Source organism: Rhinolophus sinicus, linkage group LG11 (assembly GCF_036562045.2).
Source record: "Rhinolophus sinicus isolate RSC01 linkage group LG11, ASM3656204v1, whole genome shotgun sequence".
NCBI classification, from domain to species: Eukaryota; Metazoa; Chordata; class Mammalia; order Chiroptera; family Rhinolophidae; genus Rhinolophus; species Rhinolophus sinicus.
In genome coordinates this window covers 9,901,415-9,922,278 of record NC_133760.1, presented here as the reverse complement: position 1 = coordinate 9,922,278, position 20,864 = coordinate 9,901,415, and the positions used below count along the sequence as shown (strand labels likewise).

General features: G+C 50.9%; 1 protein-coding gene across 2 annotated transcripts; it reads right to left on the bottom strand.

Moving 5' to 3' along the window:
• Positions 1–924: 924 nt before the first annotated feature.
• On the bottom strand, positions 925–20,039 carry PHLDB3 (pleckstrin homology like domain family B member 3). Of its 2 annotated transcripts, XM_019756602.2 has the most exons (15): positions 19,678–20,039; positions 18,637–18,819; positions 18,274–18,411; positions 15,913–16,041; positions 15,563–15,724; positions 14,469–14,579; positions 14,235–14,318; positions 13,439–13,549; positions 7,304–7,403; positions 7,079–7,169; positions 6,906–6,993; positions 6,234–6,290; positions 3,109–3,334; positions 2,284–2,369; positions 925–1,297 (listed from the first exon to the last, which is right to left on the bottom strand). In XM_019756602.2, the coding sequence occupies exons 1-15, from the start codon at positions 19,906–19,908 to the stop codon at positions 1,163–1,165; spliced, it is 1,932 nt and encodes a 643-aa protein (XP_019612161.2). In that variant the 5' UTR covers positions 19,909–20,039; the 3' UTR covers positions 925–1,162. The 2 variants fall into 2 exon arrangements, with proteins under 2 accessions (XP_019612161.2, XP_074170326.1); XM_074314225.1 differs by lacking the exons at positions 925–1,297; positions 2,284–2,369; positions 3,109–3,334 and adding an exon at positions 3,918–4,154.
• Between the last annotated feature and the right edge of the window lie 825 nt (positions 20,040–20,864).

The window sequence follows — 20,864 nt, the reverse complement described above, 5'->3', positions numbered from 1 at the left end:
GTGAAAAGTTCTATGTCTGCCTTTGTCACCACTGTCCAGTCCTCAACATCTTTTCCTCCTCAATTTATTCAACCATCAGACTTTCCCTCAACACCGTTTGCAGTAGGCCCTTTGCTGCGAGTCAAGGACTCAGTAGTGACAGAGACAGCCCCAGTCCCTGTCTCCAAGATACTCATCAGCAGTGATGAGCAGTCAATCCCGGGATGGGATGGGAAGCCCAGACAAAGCATCAGACTGAGCCAGGAGAATCAGGGAAGGCTTCCTGGAGAAGGAAACACCTAAGACCTAAATGAGTAGGAGTTGGTGAAGTAGGGAAAGGTACCTATGCAAAGGGAACAGTATGTACAAAAACTGAGAGGTGAAAGGGAAGCCTTTTTTTTGTTTTCCACTTTCATGGAATGAAGTGTCCTGTGGTGCTGGAGACAGCAGTGACCAGGACAGCCCTGGCTCTGCCCTCATGAAGCTTCCAGTCTATAAGGGCAGATCCATCACCAGTGATGACCCAGGGTGTGCAGGGATTGGACAGGGGAGCTCAACGGTGGGTGCCTGACTCAGCCACGGGAGTCAGGAAGGGCTTCCCAACTAAAGAATGAAGGGCTAGCTGCTTAAGGGCAGGACAGAGGGAATAACATGTGCCAAGGCCTGGAAAGCAGGAGCCTAGGAACTCCTAGAAATTGCCAAGAGCCCAGTCAAATCAAAAAGGATGGAAGCAGGTGGGCCCACAAACTAAAAAAACAAAATTGCCAAAGGTTAAGGACACACGCTTCCCTCCACCCCTCCCAGCTGTGACCTTAGAGTCGAAGGCCTCCATTAAGAAGGGAAGAATCAGCTGGGGGAAGCTTGGCTCTCTGCGTTACCCATGACTCGGATGTCCTGCCTAAGAGTAAAGGGGCCCGGGCCTCCTGGGATGGCAACCACAGCAACCAGTTTTTCCTCCATGTTTAATTCGGTATCACAGGAGCACCAATAAATAGTTCCTTCCCGCCCCCGCAATCTTCCTCCTGAGTAGGGCGCCTGGGGCTGGCTTCCAGTCAGAGGGAGGCACCTGCAGCGCTGAACGCGGCTCAGACCAGCCGAGCCGCAGCTCCTGCAGAATTTCAAAGTTCCAAAGGGGCGGGCCCAGGCTTTCCGGCAGTGGGTGGGGCCATACGGGTGGGGCCACTCAGGAGGCGTGGTTTTCGTCAGCCGCGGTCACGATGACAACCATCCAAATTCTCATGGCTTCCGGGCTCGGTGCCACCATGTAGAAAAGGCGTTCATAGGTTTTGACGCAGAACGTCAGGCGAGGACTGGGGCTCTGGAATAAGTAAGTGGTGGAGTAAACGTGGTTACGGGAACATACGGGTTCGAATCCCAGCCTTGCTTCTGATACAGGCTGTGTGGCATTGGGCAAGTTACACTCTCTGAATGTCTCCTCATCTGTCTACCTAAATTATGCTACCTACCTCATTGGGTTATGAGGGTTAAATGAATTAACACAAGGGTCTTAGGCTTTGGGAAGCAAGAGGAATTTTAAAGGAGGACCCCTGTTCCCTTCCCCCAGCCTACCTTCTCCTATATTAGAAATCTAAGCATTCCAATTTCCCCTTTGCAAAATGTAGCTCTCCCCAGTTTGTAACTGGAGAACATTAGAGTCTACAGCACATTTACTGAGTACTTACTTGCCAAGCCCAAATTCAGTAAATCCCTTACACCCATTATGTCTTTAACCTTCTGAACTCAGGAAATTGGTTGGAGTGCCAATTTTGCAGGTGAGAAAACTAAGGCTGGCGAAAGGAAGTCACTTTCCCGATGTCCCTACTGGTTGCTCTCCACAGCTCTTACTAAACACTGTACCAGTTGCCAACATTTAAATGTCTGGCACTGCACTGTTATAGAAAAGTTCCAATTCGAGTCCTCTAGGGAAAGCTAAGTATGAAGTGGCTTGGGGCCCACTCCCATTTGGTGACTACAGGCGGAAGCTGGAACCATCGTCTCCTCTAGATGCTCCCAGGATGGCACAGCCCTCATCCTGCCCTCTTCATTCGTTTATTCCCAGTTTGGTATCAGTTTGCCAAATTTTTGCTGTAAATCTTTTGCTGCAAAAGTAGTAACAGTGGCTGAGAGCCAGAGACTGAGCTCTTAATATTTTGGTCCATGCAGTTAAATGACCTGTTGGTCCCCTGTGCTGGATGGAGTGGCCTGACAACAGGGGCTGTGGGTGGCCTTTCCTGGGGAGAAGCTAAAGCTTCACTGTGGGGGCTCCAACCAGGATGACAGGGCAGCACCAAGCAGGGGCTTCACCTTGAAGGCACAGCGTAGGTGGTCGTAATAGACTTCCTCAATAGCCTGGAAGTAGATGACGCCTTTGAGCTTGGTCTCTTCTTTGTCTGATGGAGGGAGGTGAAGGAGAAACAGAGTCAGTGAGAGGTGTAGTCTCTCAGGGCAGGGCTGGGGGCACTGGACCCTAGTCCTGAGACTGCGGCTGGGGTGAGGAACACGGTGAGAGTCTGAAGGTCCCTAAAGTAGGTAATACGGTTGGGAGGTGAGTAGTGTTGATGCAACAAGGCTGGGGTTGGGGTTGGAATCCCAGGTTCCCACATGTCTTGGTCTTTGAGAAGGGAAGGGACTCAAGGAGAGGTCAGAATCATTGATTCCCCTAGAGAAAAAGCACGAGGGGCCTGGACTTGGGGATGGTAGAGGGCGCTGAGAATGCTGGTTCTGACTCCTGGTATTATAGGAAAAAGGTGTCTGGGGAATTGTACAAAACTGTTATCCACGTTACTGAGGCAGGCTGAGGGTTTAAGACTTTGGATTTCTAGAGAAGGAACAGGACAGGGATCTGGACTCCTGGGTCCTAGGGGAAGAAGGATTTGGGAGCCCAGAATGCTGGGTTGTGGGGGGAAAGGAAAGATCTAGGGGACCAAACTCCTGGACGCGGGGGGGGTGGGGGGTGGGGGGGGTAGTAGGGTCTAGACTCCTGAGTCCTGAGGGAGGAAGGGGCTGAGATCCAGACCCCTGGCCTAAGACAGAGAAAGAGGGGCGGGGACAACTAGGTGTCTGCAGGGAAGGCCTCTGCAGTACTCCTCCAGGCTCCCCGGGTGCCCACAGCAGCCAGGCTGGGCTTACCCGCATAGTAGGCCAGGCGGCGCGCCTGGCGGTCAAAGCAGAACCACCGCTTCCTCCAGGTCTTGATGCGGCCGCCCATCTTCACTAGGGGCCCGCGGCAGCAGACACCGGACACCTGGACGTGCGGGCAGTTTTCCGGGTTGTGGCCCCAGCGTTCCAGGTGCTGCCTGAGATCCAGGACCCGAGGGCCAGGAGGGCGGGGTGGGGGCACGGGTGTGGGCGGGGCCTGGGAGGGGAGAGGAGGGGGAAGCTGACTCCCTAGGGTTCAGAGGGTGTCCTGTAGCCTGGAGCCCCCAGGGGAGCAGGTAACAGCAGCTCACATTGGAAGGCCTGCCACAGCCTTTAAACACATGAGCAAACAGGTACGGAGAGAGGAAGTAACCTACCTGAGGTCACCCAGAGCTTCTAGGTGGCAGAACTGGGACTCCAACCCAGGGCTACCTGACCCTAGACCTCACCTCAGAGAAGTGAGGGACCCCTGGGTAAGGGTCCCCAAAGTGGGACCCTCAAATACTGCTTCTGTAAAACAGGGACCAAATAGTACCGTCTCCATTATTATTGTTGTGATGAAATCAGTGACTATTACCTGTTAGTCACTATTGTGGGTATAATCCCTCTGGCCCCTCAGACTCTCTTACGGGCATATCACCATTTTACAGATATGGAAGTCAAGGCTCAGAGTGGTTAAGTCACTAGGTCCAAGTCACACAGCCAGAGCTGATCAAGCCAGAAGCCAGGACTCACCAGGCAGAGTGGTCATCTCAGGTGGCCATAAAGGGGAGAAGAGCTAAGGCCATGAAAGTGTGTACTGTTAGGAGGCCCAGCCTGACCGTACCTATTCTTACCGTATGATTCTTGCTAAGAATGGTATGACCCGTGGTCAGAGGCTCAGAGCAGCACGCCTCAGATTTCAGAGTACACGAGGAGCCCCTGGGGATTCAGTCATTCTGGGTGGGGTTTGGGGTGTGGGTGACATGCTGCAGGTCTAACAAGCTCCCGAGCACACCACTTCTGTTGGTCCACGGACCACACTTTGAGAATGGAGGCTGAGAAGCGAGGCCAGAGCAGTAAGAGATGAGAAACAGAGATGTGATTCATTGGATGGAGACAGAAGAGCAAGGAGAAGGGGGGGGGGAGGATGAGGATGAGCAGGGGGAATGCACAGGAGGGCAGGGACAGTTTAAAGGACACCCACTGGGACCTGGAATCATGGGTCATCTCGCCAAATCCATACTGTAACACTACTGATCACCAACGGGTAAGGAAGGCACTGTGCCAAGTGATTACAGAGAGCACCTCGTTTCCTTTCCCAAACCACCCCATTTGACAGATGAGGAAACTGAGGCTTCTAGAGGAAGTGACTCACCAAGGTTACCCAGGTACAGTAGACCATGGTGGAGCTGGGCCCCGATCCAGGAGAGCAGGGGTGGGCTCAGGATTCTCGACTCCACCCCTGCCCACCTGTCACCCCCATGGAACCCTTGCCCCTCTTGGAACCTGTTTTCCTGCGCTAAACCTCGGGGTTATCACAGTACCCTCCTCACGGGGCTATTTCAAAGATGAGCTCACTGCTGTCAGGCTCTCCAACCTGGCCTCCAACCCAGCGATTCTATTTCTGGTGCAAGCACAAGAAGGCAGCTTGGGGTCTAAGCTGGGAGGGACACTGCACATGACAGGCACCGTTTAATAAATGATGATGCTACAAAGCAGGAGTGCTTCATTTTTAATGAGCTAGAGCTTATGCCTGACAACCCAAACCACCCATCCTGCTTTAGTTTACTCCCTGGCTCTTATCAGCACCTGACATGCACCTTATTTTACTTATTGATGCTGCTTTTTGCCTCTCTGCCCTGCTAAATGCCAGCTCCCCCGAGGGCAGGGAGGGTAGGGATTGTCGTTTTGGTCACTGCTGTAACCCAGGACCCATTGTAGGCACCTTGTAAATATAGGTTGAAATGAATACAGAAAGGACAAGTGGTTGGGAAAACAAAAAGTAGGTTGGGAATGGTGTGCTCATTTCCAGGAAAAATAAATGTACAAACTATGGTTTGATCAGTGTATGTCGAAAAGTATAAAAAGATTCGAAGGCTTCTTAACAACAAAAACACCTGCACCTCCGGAGGTGTGATGGGGAAAAGGGCTCAAGGGTGACCTTCACTTTCTCCACACTGTCGTGTTCTTTATAATAAAAGTGTGTCTTTTTTTAAATAATAATTCATGTTATTAGCGGGGGTAAAAATAACATTTAGATAAGAAGCTAAGTCCAGAAGGTGAGGAACGCTACAGGATAAATGACTTGATTTTTTTTTCAGGAAAAAAATTGCATAAAAAAAGAAAGAAAAAGTGAAGAGGAAGGACTCTTCATCTCCAAAATTTAAGAGACATTTTAACCAAATACATTGTGAGCACTTTGTTTGGATCCAGATTCAAATAACCTACTATAGAGAGATATTAGGGGAATGTGAATATGCATCATGTATTAAGATGTTACAGAATTATTAATAGTCTGATAAGGTGTGACAGTGGGATTTTTATGTTAAAAAATACTTATCTATCAGAGATACATCATAGTGAGGTATGGATGAAATGATACAATATCTGGAATTTGCTTTAAAATATTCCACTTCAGCGTCACAAGTAGGTGTAGGATCAGTAAAACAAAGCTGACAATAACAAGATTCAATATTGATAATCACTGAAGCTGTGTGGTGGGTACTTCGGGGAGGGGGGTTATTAATCTATTCTCTACTGTTGCATATGCTTGAATATTTCTATGCTAAAAAGATTTTTTAAAAGAAACAAAAATAAAACAAATTTTTAAATGATTTTTAAAATCCCCAGGATGTAGTTGCTCTCATTTTGCGGTAACTGCTGACATTGTCACCACTTACAGAAGAGGAAACTGAGGCACAGAGATATGTGGCTTGTTGCCAGGGGACATGATGTGGGTATACACAATCACAGTGGGAATGGAAACTAAGTCTTTTTAGTTCCCCTTCCCTTGGCAAGCTCAGGACGCTTTTCTGTGACACTGGAGGAGAGGAAAGGATGAGACAAGAAGGGCAGAGGCCAGGGAGCAAAACAGAGCAGGAGAGAGGTGGGGTGAGGGCAGGGGCAGAACTGACCATGATGGCAGGAACAGTGGGGCCTGAGGAACCTTCTATGCTCCTTCTCGTCCCTTCCTGTGGGTTCAGGATGAAGGAGTCAGTGAGGATAGCAATGAATAAGATGTGGGGGAAAACTGTACTGGGTTCCTAGGTCTGAGGGAGGAGGGGCGGGGGCCTGGACTCCTGGGTCTGAGGGAGGAGGGGCTGGGGGCCTGGACCCCTGGGTCTGAGGGAGGAGGGGCTGGGAGCCTGGGCCCCTGGGTCTGAGGGAGGAGGGGCTGGGGGCCTGGGCCCCTGGGTCTGAGGGAGGAGGGGCTGGGGGGCTGGGCTCCTGGGTCTGAGGGAGGAGGGGCTGGGGGCCTGGGCTCCTGGGTCTGAGGGAGGAAGGGCTGGGGGCCTGGGCTCCTGGGTCTGAGGGAGGAGGGGCTGGGGGCCTGGGCTCCTGGGTCTGAGGGAGGAGGGGCTGGGGGGCTGGGCTCCTGGGTCTGAGGGAGGAGGGGCTGGGGGCCTGGGCTCCTGGGTCTGAGGGAGGAGGGGCTGGGGGCCTGGGCTCCTGGGTCTGAGGGAGGAGGGGCTGGGGGCCTGGGCTCCTGGGTCTGAGGGAGGAGGGGCTGGAGGCCTGGACTCCTGGGTCTGAGGGAGGAGGGGGCTAGATCTTCTGACCCTAAGGAGGAGGGTCTGGGGTCTCACCCTGGCCTTGAGAAGCCTCTCCCGCTCCGCCATGGCTTGCTGCAGGAGCCGCTCCATGCGTGCGATATCTGGGTGGAGGACTCCACAGCTAGGAGGAGGGAACAGAGACCAGGGTGGGTTACAGTAGCCTGGCCTCCTCCCCCCATCTTCCCACCTTCTCCCTGATGTCTCACCTATTCCCAGAGCCACAGTTCAGCAGCTGATAGAGAGGGTGTCTCCCAGAGTCTCCAGCTGCTGGTGGCAGGGCAGAGGCCTCCAGGGGTCCTGGGAGAGAAGGGGTGAGGCAAGGGGGCGGGACTCTCCCTTGTTCAAGCCCCTCCACTTTTCCCCCACAGGTCTCCATGCTGTGCCACAGAAAGGGTGGCGAAGGGGGAGATGGGGGATGGGAGGGTCCTCACCAGTACAATGGAGGGACAGAGGTCGGGGAGATCCCCTCTGGCTCAATCTCTCTCCCCTTTTCCGGGACAGGCTTCCAGTCCTCTGGAGGCCGATGGAGCCCTGAAAACACACAAGATATTCAATCTCAACCGAAAGTCAGAGAACTGCCAAGTAAAACCACCATCTAATTGGTGCAAATCAAAAAGTTACTATCAATACGATGCTGAGTGAGAGCAGCCAGTCATAGAGGACCTCACCGTGTAATGTTCAGAACCAGCAAATCTGGACATGGGAATAGATTGGCAATTGCCAGGGGCTGGGGGAAGAGGGAGAATTGAGGGGTGATGGCTAAAGGAAACAGGGTGGGTTTTCTTTTGGGGGGGTAATGAATATGCTCTAAAATTGTGGTGATGGTTGCACAACTCTATGAATAACTAAAAGCCACTGAATTGCACACTTTAAATGGGTGAACTGGATGGTATATAAATTACAAACTTTTTTTTTTTTTAAGCACAGTGTATGGTAGGGATGTGGGAAACCCAGACACTCTTTCATAAAACTGGGGGGTGGTTCTATTAGAACAACTTTCATAGAGGCCAATTTGGCTTTTTTTGTTTAATGACAAATGCAGAAACTTTTGAGCCCTGATTCCACCTGTAGGACTGTATCCTATAGATACACTCCTACCTGTGCAAAATGACCTGAGTTCAAGGTTATTCCCTGCAGAAGCCTGGAGACCATCTAAGTGCCCATCAGAAGGGAGCAGAGTAAATAAACCAGAGATCATCCACACCGTGGAAAGTTCTACAGCATATACAGTAGAAGAGGGAGGATGTGCTCTATACCCAGAGAGAAAATGATCTCGAAGATAAAAGCAAGCACAGAGCAGTGTGAAGATGATACATCTATGCATAAAAAGAAGGGAGAGTATATACATGACAGAATGTTTAAATACAGAGTATGTCCAGAAAGACACAAGAAATTGGTCACCCTGGCCACTCCCAGCAGATGAACTGAATGGGTGGAAATAATGGTGGAAGAGTCTTTTCTATGAACATCCTCTCATGCCCTTTGAACTTTGAATGAGGGGAACGTTAGCTTTTTAAAAAATAAACATGACAATTAAATGCAACCTGTGTTCCTGAACCAGCAATTTTTTGTTTTTGTTTTTGCTAGAAAAAACATTAGTGGAACAACTGACAAAATATAAAGAAGATCTGTGGATTTTAACAGTATCGTCTCAATGTTAGTTTCCTGAATTTGATCACTGTACTGTGGTTATGTAAGAGAATGGCCTTGACCTTAGGTAATAAATGTAGAAGTGTTTAGGAGTAAAGGGGAATTATGCTTCAGAAAAGAATAATAAATTGTGTGTGTGTGTACAGAGACAGAGAGAGAAAGAATAAAGCAAAAGTCAAATGAGGTAAAATGTTAATATAGAATCTGATTGACAGCTATACAGGAATTCTTTCTACTATTTCTACATTTTTTCTGTAAGTCTTAAATTATTTCAAAATAAAAATTTGCCAAAAATAAAAATAAACTTATTTGAAAGTAATAGAGAAATAAAACTGAAGTCATTTTTAAAAGACAAACAGCAACAGCTCTGCATGGATCATGCAAAATAATTTTTACAATGTTGCATAATTTGAGCACCAATAAGGATTCTCACTGCCATATAACTCATCAAATATATTTAGTCCATGAGTTAATAATAACAGTACAGGAAAAATCGACTTGGTTACCTTGGGAGGATGCAATAGAACCAACTTGATTTTGAAGGCAGGTAAACAAAGTGAAACCAACAAGCATTTTCCCTGCATTTCTTACAAAAACTATACCCCTGGGTAACAAAATAGTAAATGAAGGCAAGTCCCTCTTTATAGAAATATTTCAAACAGTAAATGAAGAAGGAATGACAGATTGGAATTCTACCACTTGTGACCTCTAATGCATCTACAGATCTAGGCACTGATGCCACTAAAAGAGACACAGACAGTGCCCCAGGAAGACATGCAAAATGTCAAACCTGCACATGCTCAGGCCCCCACATCCAGCATTACAGGAAATAAAGAGGCCAAGCAAGATGACAATGACCCCTATGATGCAATCAGCAAACCCTGCCTGGGAAACTACAGAACCACCATCTGCTTTCTTCGCCAAATAAATTGCAAGGGGGACAAAAAAAAGAAATGGAGGGGAAGTCTTTAGACTAACGGAGACTTAAAACATATAGCCACACACACAACTAAACTGTAGTGTTTATGGATAGATACTTAACTGACAGGCTAGGGGTTATTCTCGGGAGCTGGGGCAGATCGGGTGGTCACTGAGGGGGGCAGGTGGTGGGCTTCTGGAGTGGCTGCCCGTTCTATCTCCTAACACAGGTGGCAGTTACTAGAGTGTTCCCATGTAATCAGTAAGTTGTGCACATGTTTGATGTTATTTTCGATACTTGTGATTTTTAATGTAAGTTTTAAAAAATAATAACCAATATTTATTAAGAGCTCATCACGTGCCTAACAGTGTACCTGGCACTCTGCAGACCCATTTAAGCTTCTGACCATACTGGGAATCAGGAAAGATTTACTGCCCCTCACAGGGAGGAAACCAAGTCCTGAGTTCCTGTTCTTTCCTTCCTTCAGCCGATATTCCCAGCACTTCCTACTGAGAGACCTTAGATACTTGGCACTGAGGAAATAAGTGGGCAAGATGGACTCAAGCATGGTCTGCATGGTGCTTACATTGCAGGAACTGAATACGCCATCATACAAATAAATGTTACCAGAAATTGCTGGGAGCGAAGAGAATAGGGTGATATAAAAGAAGATCACCTTCCAACTGGAAGACCAGGGTCAGCCTTTTGGACACTGACCCTAAGGCCCAAGGGTAAGAGCTGGCCAGGGAAGATCGAGGTAAAGAATGCTCCAGGAAGAAGGACTGGCAAGTGCAAAAGCCCTGAGGTAGGAACAAGTGTGGGGTGTTGGTCGGTCCGTGCTCCTGTAGCTGAGCAGAGTGAATATGGGGGGAGTGCTGAGAAGTGGGCAGGGCCCAGACCGTGCAGGGGCTGGTGTCATGGGGGGAGGCCCAGGACCACTGAAGGCTTTTGGTGGGGACGACTGAAGTACGAGGGATCAACATCACTCTGGCTGTTGTGTGGGGAACAGATTGTTGGAAGACAAAAAATAAGACGGGGCAACAGAGAGGAAGCTGGTATAGGGTCACAGAAAGCAGAGATGTGGGTGGGAGTAGATGGAAAAAGGATAATTCTGATAATACTAATAATTGTAATTATAATCAGAGTACCAGCAGCCCACATTCACTGAGCACCTACTATGTGCCAGGTGCCACGTTAAGCACCTTAACTATTAACCAGTGGGTACTGTTATTATTCCCATTTTGCAGCTAAGTAAACTGAGGCACAGAGACACGTCCAAGTCCAACCAGCTGGGAAGTGGCAGGACAAGGATCTGAACCCAAGCAGAGTCAGTACTCAGGCATCACATGATCCTGGAAAGGAGTGGCATTTGAGGACTTAATAGGACTTGGAGGGAGAGAGACGAGGTAAGGAGGAGCAATTTGTTGATTCATGCATTCATTTATCCACTTGTATATGTTTATCTGGCTGAGTAAATAAATACTCCCCGGACTGACTCTCCTGTGCCCTGCAGTCCCCCGTCGCTCCCTCTGAACCAGTGCTAACCACAGTGCCCATGTGGATTCTGAAGGATTCCTAGAAACCCTCATCTCCTGAAAGGCACAGGCCGTGGAAACAGGCAGACTTCATTCAAACCTAGTTCTGCCACTTACTGGGTGTGTGACTTTGGCAGGTCATTTTCTCTTCTCAGGCTAGACTTCCCTTCTGAAAGTGGGCAACGGTCACCACCCTGCCGTGGATGATGCAAGGATTAAATGAGTGACCTCGTGCAAAGCACACAGAAGAGTGCCTGGCCCAGCCCCCAGGTGACACCAGGTGCAAGGTGGATGTGAGATCCACATCGGTGGGTACAGGGTCCACCTGGCCTTAGAAGCTCCGTGTCCACAGGAGCCAATAACTCAGGTAACAACTCCATAGGAATGGACCCGGCTTCCTAACAAATATTTATAGATATGCAACTTACTTATAAGAGTCATATTTACTGAAGGCCGGGTTGCCTGGCAACCCAGCTGACAGTGCACCTTTATCAGGCTTCCAGGGGAACAAGCTAGAAAGTTAATTTCCCAGACAGAAGATCTGCTCACCCTTTACCCAGATCATAATAAGACCTATTTTGGGGTGTTCTTCTGAGCAAAAAAATGAAATGCTGTATTTTCATTATATATTCATAAATTATACAATATATAATTTCATGAACATGTATACATGAATGTATATAAAATTTCATGAATTATATATATATTATATATTAGGCTGAACCATGTCAAGTTGCCAATATTTGACTCTTTCTCACTTCCAAGTAATAGCAATTCCATATGGTTCATAGTGATAAAAAGCTTCACGCAGACACTGGCCTACATGAAGCCCTCAAAAATGATGATTATTATTATTAATATTAATAAGAAAGACTAAAATACATTGCATATTATATTACATATTATGTGATATATATATTAGACAACATGATATTAATTAATATTAATTAATGTTATTATTGTGTGTACAAAGGCATAAACATGCACACACATGGATCTTCATAACAGCATTGCCTAAACTGCAAAAAACTCTAATCACCACTCTGAGAGGGTGGGCTGGCTCAAGGCCCCCATGCAGACCTGTGTCCACAAAGAAGCCCAGAGTGGTTGAGAGCGTAGGCTCTGAAGAGAGAGGGGTTCAAATCCCAGCTCCACCACATACAAGCTAGTTAAATAACTTTTCCTCTGTCTCAGTCTCTTCACCTATAAAATGGAGATAAGAACCTACTTCATAGAGTTGTTGCAAGACTAAATGAGTGAATTAAGCACAGCATTTAAAACAGTGCCTGGGCCCGGCCCGGTGGCCCAGGCGGTTGGAGCTCTGTGCTCCTAACGCCGAAGGCTGCCGGTTCGATTCCCACATGGGCAGTGGGCTCTCAACCACAAGGTTGCCAGGTTCGATTTCCCACAAGGGATGGTGGGCAGCGCCCCCTGCAACTAATGATTGAACACAGCACCTTGAGCTGAGCTGCCACTGAGCTCCTGGATGGCTCAGTTGGTTGGAGTGCGTCCTCTCAACCACAAGTTTGCTGGTTCGACTCCCACAGGGAGGATGGTGGGCTGCGCCCCCTACAACTAGCAACAGCAACTAGACCTGGAGCTGAGCTGCGCCCTCCACAACTAAGACTGAAAGGACAACAACTTGGAAAAAATCCTGGAAAAATACACACTGTTCCCCAATAAAGTCCTGTTAAGAAAAACAAAAACAAAAACAGTGCCTGGCACACTATAAAGACTCAGTAAATATTAGTTGTCATTAGTATTACTGTTGTTGTTTATATTGTTATTATTACAGAGTTCTTGACAATGAGGCAGCTCCAAATGTATCAGTAGAAAATAATCTCCATGATAGATTGTTAGAAAATAAAAGCCAACTCAGAGCTAAGATGCACATTTTTGCAAAAAGCGTTTCCATGACCTAACAAGAGCTACCAATTTCTAAGCACTACCCCATATCCACACGACTGAAACAAAACTTTTTTCATCTAATATGAAATAGAGTAGACAATGGCAGAGTGCTTCATGCACAGTACTCTGCCACTGTCTACTCTATTTCATTAAAAAAATTAGTAGCAACCCATTCAATGAGATCTTTTAACCCATGAATCATTTGGGACCCCCCGGTTTTAAGATCTGGAAGGAAGGGTACCCAAGAAACAAGAAGTTGTGCTGTTTCTGGGGAGGTGGCTGTGGACCAGTGAGGTGGGGAGAGGAGGCCTTCTGATCAATATGCCCTGTTTGGCCGCTTTTAAAATTTACTCCTGGGTGCACACGATCCCATTTCTCAAGGGGAGCGGTAGGGTATCAGGCAGATGAAAGGAAAAAAATAATAAAGCTGGAGCCTGCTAAAAATAAAAATACCCCTTGATCAACATTCCCTCACCCCCACACCCCCCATGGCAGGGAAAGCCACAGTGGAAGTTCTGGAAACACAGTGATCAGTGAGACAGTGGGGGAGGCACCTGCAGGGAGCTGTGAACCGAGAAGAGGCAGGACGAGGTGGAGGCGGCAGTGTGGGCGGTGGGGTCCTGGAGCACCAGCAACTGGCGGTCTGTCTTCTGGGTGAACAGGAGCTGCGGGAGACGAGTGAAGGTTCATGGGAGCTGGAGGGATCGCACAGGACCCACCAGGTCCTTGATGCCCTGGCCCAGGTCTCTAGGGCTAGCCCATTTCTCAGATGGAAAAACAAAGGCTCCAGAGAGAGACCTAGAATGTGGTCTTGGTGTTCAGTCTCCCAACACGAGCGAAGACTGTGGACAGACTGCTGGTTCTCAGAAGAGGTGGAGCTAGGGGACTGAACTCCTGGGTCCCAAGGGTTAAAGGGATTAGAGGCTGAGAAACCTGGATCCCAAGTGAAAAGTGGTCTGGGGCCAGGACTCCTGGGTCTGAGGGAGGAGGGGCTGGGGGCCGGGACTCCTGGGTCTGAGGGAAGAGGGGCTGGGGGCCTAGACTCCTGGGTCTGAGGGAGGAGGGGCTGGGGGCCAGGACTCCTGGGTCTGAGGGAGGAGGGGCTGGGGGCTGGGACTCCTGGGTCTGAGGGAGGAGGGGCTGGGGGCCGGGACTCCTGGGTCTGAGGGAAGAGGGGCTGGGGGCCTAGACTCCTGGGTCTGAAGGAGGAAGGGCTGGGGGCCTGGGCTCCTGGGTCTGAGGGAGGAAGGGCTGGGGGCCAGGACTCCTGGGTCTGAGGGAGGAGGGGTTGGGGGCTGGGACTGCTGGTCGGAGAGAGGAGGGGCTGACAGGTGCATGAACTCCCCATACCTTAGTGAGGGCCTGGTTGGGCTCAGAGAAGTCTCCATCAGAGCTTCCCTCAAGGCAATTAAGCTCGAGCAGTCGGCTACGTTCCTAGGGGGAGGTAAGACATCACGGAGTGTCATACCTCAGCGGTGGAGTGGGCCATCATGGCAGCTTTCCCTGATTCCAGGAGACATCTGGGCAGTGGGGAGGCAATGGGATGCCCCAGGGAAAGGAAGACAGTAGGACACGGGAACTTACCTGCGTCAGGGCCTGAAGGGCCTCCTCCTTCTTCCGGCTCAGCCCCCGGCTCTCAGCTGCCATCTGTTCCCCCAGCGACTTAAGCTGTTCTTCCAAGACCTGGATCCGGCGCTGCAGGGCAACCCAGTGTCCTGGTTACTCAGCTGCCCCAGGAGCCCCAGCTGGCTCCCACAGAACCAGCTTGGTGTTTGCTCCACCCCATAACAGAGATCCTGGGACCTGGGTGCCTGGGGAGGGGTTTGGAGGACCCAGAATTAAGCTTCCTGGTACCTGCTTCCCTTCTGGGGGTCCAGAAGAAGCCTGGGGTGGGTTGAAGGGGATGGAGGGTTCGATATGTAGACAGAGACCAAGGGAGACAAGAGACCCAGAGAAAGTCACCGAGAACAGAGAAAGGGACAGACAGAAAGACAAACCAGAACAGATACAGGAAAGAAGGACCTAGACAAACTCCCAAGAGACAGAGATGCAGAGAAAGGGGACAAGGCAGAAAAAGAGCAGAGATGGACAGAAGCTGTGTGAGACAGAGGAAAGGAAAAGAGAGAGTGACAGGAAAAAGATCCAGAAATAGAGGTGGAGAAAGAAAACTCACATCAGAACTTTCCAATCCAAAACTTTGGAAAACTTTGTGTTACATACAAACAAACATGTCGCTCTTTCCAGCAGCCTTTGCCGGTCCCTTGAATGTGAAGCTCCCACAAAGGACTGATGGGAGTATCTTTTTGGACAAGAGTTTGAGAGGCATAGAGTGTACTGGCGAAGACCGAGTTGGTTCAAATCCCAGCTCTATCTTTTACAAACTAAGTGACCTTGGAAAAGATCACATGAGCTCCTTGACCTTCACTTTCTTCATTTACAAAATGGAAAAAAATAATAAGACTTGCCTCCTAGGATTGTTGAAAGGATTCAATGACTAAACACCCATGAAATGTTTAGGGCTGTGCCTGGCACATAGTAAATGCTCAATAATCGTCAGCTATTGATACTATTCTGAAGAACATGACACAGATAGGAAATAAGGACAGAGAGAGAGCCAGACATGGAGTGGAAAAGACAGAGGGCGATGCCAGGGAGGCATGCAGCCGGGTCCGACTCACCCTGTGCTGTGCCACACTGGCCTGAAGCTCTTGGACCTTGGCGTCCAGCGCCCGAGCCCCTCGGCTGTCCCGATCCTCCTCCTCCCGCCGGCTCTCTCGCTCCAGTTGCTGGAACTCCAGGTCCTCATAGGAACGCTGGGCCACATCCAGCTGTTCCTTCATCTACAGTGGAAATGCAAAAGGGCTTCAGGCCTGGACCCCTAGGGCTCAGGGGAGTAAGGAACTGGGCCCAGGACCCCTAGTCAACAAGAGAAGAGGTGCTGAGGACCTAGACTTGAGTCCTAGGCAGTTAGGGGACTAAAAGTCTGGACTAGGGTCCTCAGGGGGGAGAGTGTCCGCAGGGCCCTCACCTCTTGCACCCCCTGCAGAAGCCGCTCATGCTGGTCCTCTGGCTGTGAGTTGAGCTGTCCCTGGGCCTCCTGGAGTCTCTGGCGAAGACGCTCCACGCGATCCCGCTCCTGGCTCAGCCGCCTCTGCTCCTGAAAGAACAGCCAGGCTCTTAGCTTCCGCCTGAGCATAGGGACGGACACAGAGGCCAGCAAGAGCCAGGCTGGCTGCACCTCAGACTCCTCCCTGCCTGGGGTGTTGGCTCCAGAAGAACAGGGACCCCGTGTATCTTGTTCACTCTTGTACTGGCCTGCCCAGAGTAGGTGTTCTGTAAACAGTTGTTCAAGAAATGAATGAATGCAAAACATATCCATGCTGGGTGATTGACGCTGGGGACTCAGAGAGGGTCAGACCTGCGCCCTAGGCTCCAGGTGGGGACACAGCCAGTTATAGCCTGGGACAATCAGGGCAGTGAAACAGAGACTATAGAAACCCAGAGACATTTCCTGGATGTCAGGATTTTAATGTGAGTCTCAAAAATCAGAGTGCATTTAGACCTAGGGAGAGAGAGGGGACTTGAGGGCATTTTGGGCAGAGGGAAAAACAGCATGTTACAAATGCAGCCTGAAGTTATTAAGTACAGGAAGTTTAGGGGGCAAACTCTGGTCAGGGAGGAAGAAGAGGTAGTGGAGGGAAGAGATGGGGAGCACAGCGAGAAATGGCAGTGGAAAGGCAGGCACAGCTTGTGTTGGGTTTGGTCAGTCAGGCTGAGGAGCCCTTATCCTACGGCAATAGGGAGCCATGGAAGGATTGACACGAGGGAGTAGGATCTCCCTCTGGGAGATGGATTTAAGGGGTTGAGACCAGCTCCTTCATGAGCCCTCCAAGCAATAAGAATGAGACCTAAACTAGGGCCTGGGCCGTGGGGATGCAAAGGAGATGGACCACAGACAGGATCAGGGAGCAGAAAGGACAAGACATGTTGACTGATAAGCAAGGGCGTGAGAAAAAGGGATGTGTACAGAGCAAGAGCCAGGGTTCTGGCCTGGTAACCAAAGGGAGGGTGAGATTGGGCCAATGTAGAAAAGGGAATTGCTGAGGTCAGCTTTGGTTATGGTAAATGAGAAGGGCCCAGATTCCTGGGTCTGAGGGAGGAGAGGGCTGAGGGCCTTTACATCTGGGTCTGAGGGAGGAGGGGCTGGGGGCCTGGACTCCTGGGTCTGAGGGAGGAGGGGCTGGGGGCCTGGACTCCTGGGTCTCAGGGAGGAGGGGCTGGGGGCCTGGACTCCTGGGTCCTGGGGGAGGAACCAGTGTCCTATGAAGCAGGACACAGAGGTCTAGATTACAGGAGAGAAATCTGGGCTGAGAGTAATATAGGCTCTTGAGGGTAAATGAGGACCCAGGACCCAGTCTGAGGAAATTCCAACATACACGATAAGGGCAAAGAGAAAAACGGACAGAATTACAAAGGTATCATTTTCTAACCAATAACGTTAACTGCTCCAAGCACTGATCACCAATGGATATTAAAGCCTTTAGGTAAACGACTATCATGAAGGGATCAGAGGTTCTCATTGGGGTCTGGACAACCAGACACAACGCCCCCCTAGCGTGGCACACAGGACGCACTAAGCACATCTGAGTCTGATCCGGCCTGTACATCTAACCCACCACCTGCTTGCAGGAAGAGGAACAAGACCACATCCTGACCATGGGACAGAAGACTTCGTTTCTCCAACAAATAGTATGGGAAAACAACAGTAGGCGGGGACTATTAGAAGTGAAAGAACACACACAAGGCATTTCAACCAATGAAAATATACTGGCCTTTGGGACCTGTTAGCCAACTGTTAACTGGCATTTTTGAGACAATCTTGGAAACATGAAAATTGGAAATAAGACAATATTAATAAGAACTTATTAATTCTTAAGGTGTGATAACGTTTTAAAAAAGGAGTAGTTATCTATGAGATAAAAACCAAAGTATTTAAAAGCAATATATCTGGGATGGGCTTTTAAAACAAGGGATAGGGAAGCAAATTGGGGGATATGAAACAGGAATTGATTAATCACTGCCGAAGCTAGGGAGCACACCACATAGCAGCCAACGGACTCTTCTATTTTTGTTGACATTTTTTACAATAACATTAAAAGAGCAGAGAGGGATCAAAGGAAGAGGCCCCAGTGAGGCAAGCCCCAAAATCACAGTCAGGAAGGAAGGAGGAAAATAAGGAGAGGCATCTGCCCATCACTGCCCCCATCCCAGCCCAAGCATCCCCATTTGGGGAATAGGGATAATAGGGTTCCAGGGGCCCAGGAACCCCACCAGGAATATCCCTTAGACAAGGAAGGAAACTGACGAAGACCTGTCAGGACAAACAGACCTGTTCCCGCTGCTCACGGCCCCTCTGCTCTGTGTCCACCTGCCGCTTCAGCAGCTCCCGAAGTTGTTCCTCCTCCCGCCGGGCGGCCACTCGCTCCCCAGCCAGTTCACCCCTCAGCAGGGCCACCTCCACCTCCATCTGCCGAGAGAATGCAAGAGCTGGGTCCCAGAGGCCGGGCTCTGGGGAAGGAGGGCTCAGACGCCTGGGTCTGAGGGAGGGGCCTGAGAGCCCGAATTCCTGCATCTGAGGGAGGAGGGGGCTGGAGGCCTAAAGTTGGATCCAGAAGAAGAAAGGACTGGGAGCCTGGCCTTGCGGGTTCCCCGTAAGTTGGGTCCAGACTTCCCAAGAGGTCTGCAGTCTCACCTCGATCCGCAGCTCCTTCCTCTGGCGCTGTAGCTCCTTCACTCGCTGCTCCATTAGGGCCACCCGAGTCAGTGCCTCCAGCTGCTGCCCTCGAAGCCGCTGCGCCGCTCCTCTCACCCCATCCCTAGACTGCGTGGGTGTGGGGGGCGTGGCTGGGATCTGTTCGGGAGGCGGGGCCTCCCCCTGAGATCGGAGAGGGCGTGGTCAAGTGGAGAGGCCTAGCCCCCAGCAGTCACTAAATATATCTTTTTCCTTCCCCATACCCCCTCAGGGATCTACATCTGCCTAACTCAACCACTACGCTTTTATTCATGTGCAGGGAGTGGCCTAACTCAACCACCAGGCTCTTTTATTCAAGTTCAGGGAGGGTGCAGGTCCCGTGACAACCCAGCCTTTAGAGGAGGAGGGACTCAGGAGAAGATCATTCCAAACGATAGTAACCGTGATAGTTAACACCGATAGGAGCTCTGCCAAGCATGCAGTATGCCAAGCACCTCACACATATGGACTCACTAGATCGTCACAACACCCCGTAAGGGGTACTGAACCAACTTGAGAAAGTTGTTTCTTTTTCTCTAACCAGGTCCCATTCTCTGGGCATCATGTCCTGTAGGCCCTGGATCTGTCTCCCTCTTTCTCCCCAGGTCTCTCTGAGTTTCCCTCCGTTTCTCTGGGATTCGTCTCTCCCACTCAGTATCTGTCTTCTGTCTCTGAACTGCTACTCCTCTTTCTCCCTCGGAGTAGCTCCCTCTCTCAAGGTTTCTCTGTCTTAATTTCTGTTTCTCTGAGCATCTCTGCCGTTTCTGGGTTTCTGTTTGTATCTCTAGCCATATCTCTCTGAGTCTCTCTGAGTCTCTGTCTGTCACTCCGTCAGTCTTTCTGGCTCGGTGTCAGGGTGTCTGTCTCTCAGGAGTCTCCGTATCTCTGAGGCTCTCTCCCTGCTCCGGGTCTCTGTCTAGCTGGTCTCTCCATACCTGTCTCTCGATGTCTCTGTCACCTGCTCTGGGTCCCCCCGTGGCTCCCGCCCTCCAGGTTCCTCACCGTGTCGCGGCTGCTCTCGGTGCTGCTGCCTTCTCCCACTTCTTCCTCTTCTTCCGCCTGCTGCTCAGCTCCTCCGCCGCTCGGAAGCTCTGCCGGGGCCTCGGGCGCCTTCTGCCCGCGGTCTTCGGTGTGCTCCCGGGGCTGGGCAGCCCCTTGGGGCTGAACCTCCGCGTCACACTCTGGGACTGGCGGCGGTGGGATCCCCTCGTCGGGGCAGCTAGGTGTCCCCATGTCGGCGACGCGCTCCTGCAGGGTGGGCGGGCCCTGGAGTTCCTGAGGCGTGGACTGACAGCGTGGGGGCGTGGCCCAGGAGGCCCGAGCGCTCCGTCGGAACGCTCAGCTGCGAGGACAGCTCCAGGAGGCGGGCCCTAAGAGTTCAAAGGCTGGCACTGAACATTCGGGGGCAGGGTGGCCTGGAGTTTGGAGTTTGTAGGGCGCCACGCCCCCGGAGGCGGGACCGAAATTTGAGTTCGGGGTCCTAGCACGCCCCCTACTGACTTCTCCCTCCTATCCAAGTGTGGAGCCTTGTACCCTCCCATCATCCCCCCCACAATCCGTGGACCACCTTAGAAACACCTCTTCGCCTTCTCCCTCAGGGTCTCACGAGTCCGGGCTCCCGCCCTCTGCTCTCCCGAGCCCCGTAGAATTGGCTCCAACCCCAATGTAGGGAGCAGCGCCCATGCCCCCTCACCCAGGGACCGAAGAGTCGGGGCTCCTAGTCTCTCGCTCTCTGGACAAACCAGGAGTCTGAGTCCTCTGCTCCTCCCCGGAGCTAGATTCCTGAACTCCAGCCTCCTCCTCCCCGCGGGACCCAAGAAGCCAAGTCTCCATCCCCCTCCACCTGCGCAGCCCGGGCCCCCTCACCCGCTCAGGCTGTGGCTCGCTTCCCTCTGAGCTCAGGGCGCTGTCGTTTCTGCCTCCGAGACAGGTGGCTGGAAAAAGGGAGGAGAGAGGCTGTTCTCTCCCCCTCCCCAGCAGCCCGGAAGTAGAGGGGGGGCACAACAGGTCCAACAGCTCCCAGGGGAGGAGGGAGCGACCAACTTGCCCCGCCCGCGGCATCTGGCCATCCCGGCCCCACCCTCGGAAAACCCAGCATCGCAACTACCCACTCTGGCCCCATTCCTGTCCCTTGAAGGGTCAGGTGTCTTGGTCACCTATATATAAGTGCCTCCCTAATGTCCAGGCCC

Coding starts and splice junctions, on each gene's coding strand:
- PHLDB3 (XM_019756602.2), bottom strand. CDS start 19,908: ATGGGGACACCTAGCTGCCCCGACGAGGGGATCCCACCGCCGCCAGTC. Junction 13,550..14,234: donor CCAACCAGGCCCTCACTAAG/GTATGGGGAGTT, acceptor CGTCTCCCGCAG/CTCCTGTTCACCCAGAAGAC. Junction 7,170..7,303: donor TCTGTCCCTCCATTGTACTG/GTGAGGACCCTC, acceptor CTTCTCTCCCAG/GACCCCTGGAGGCCTCTGCC.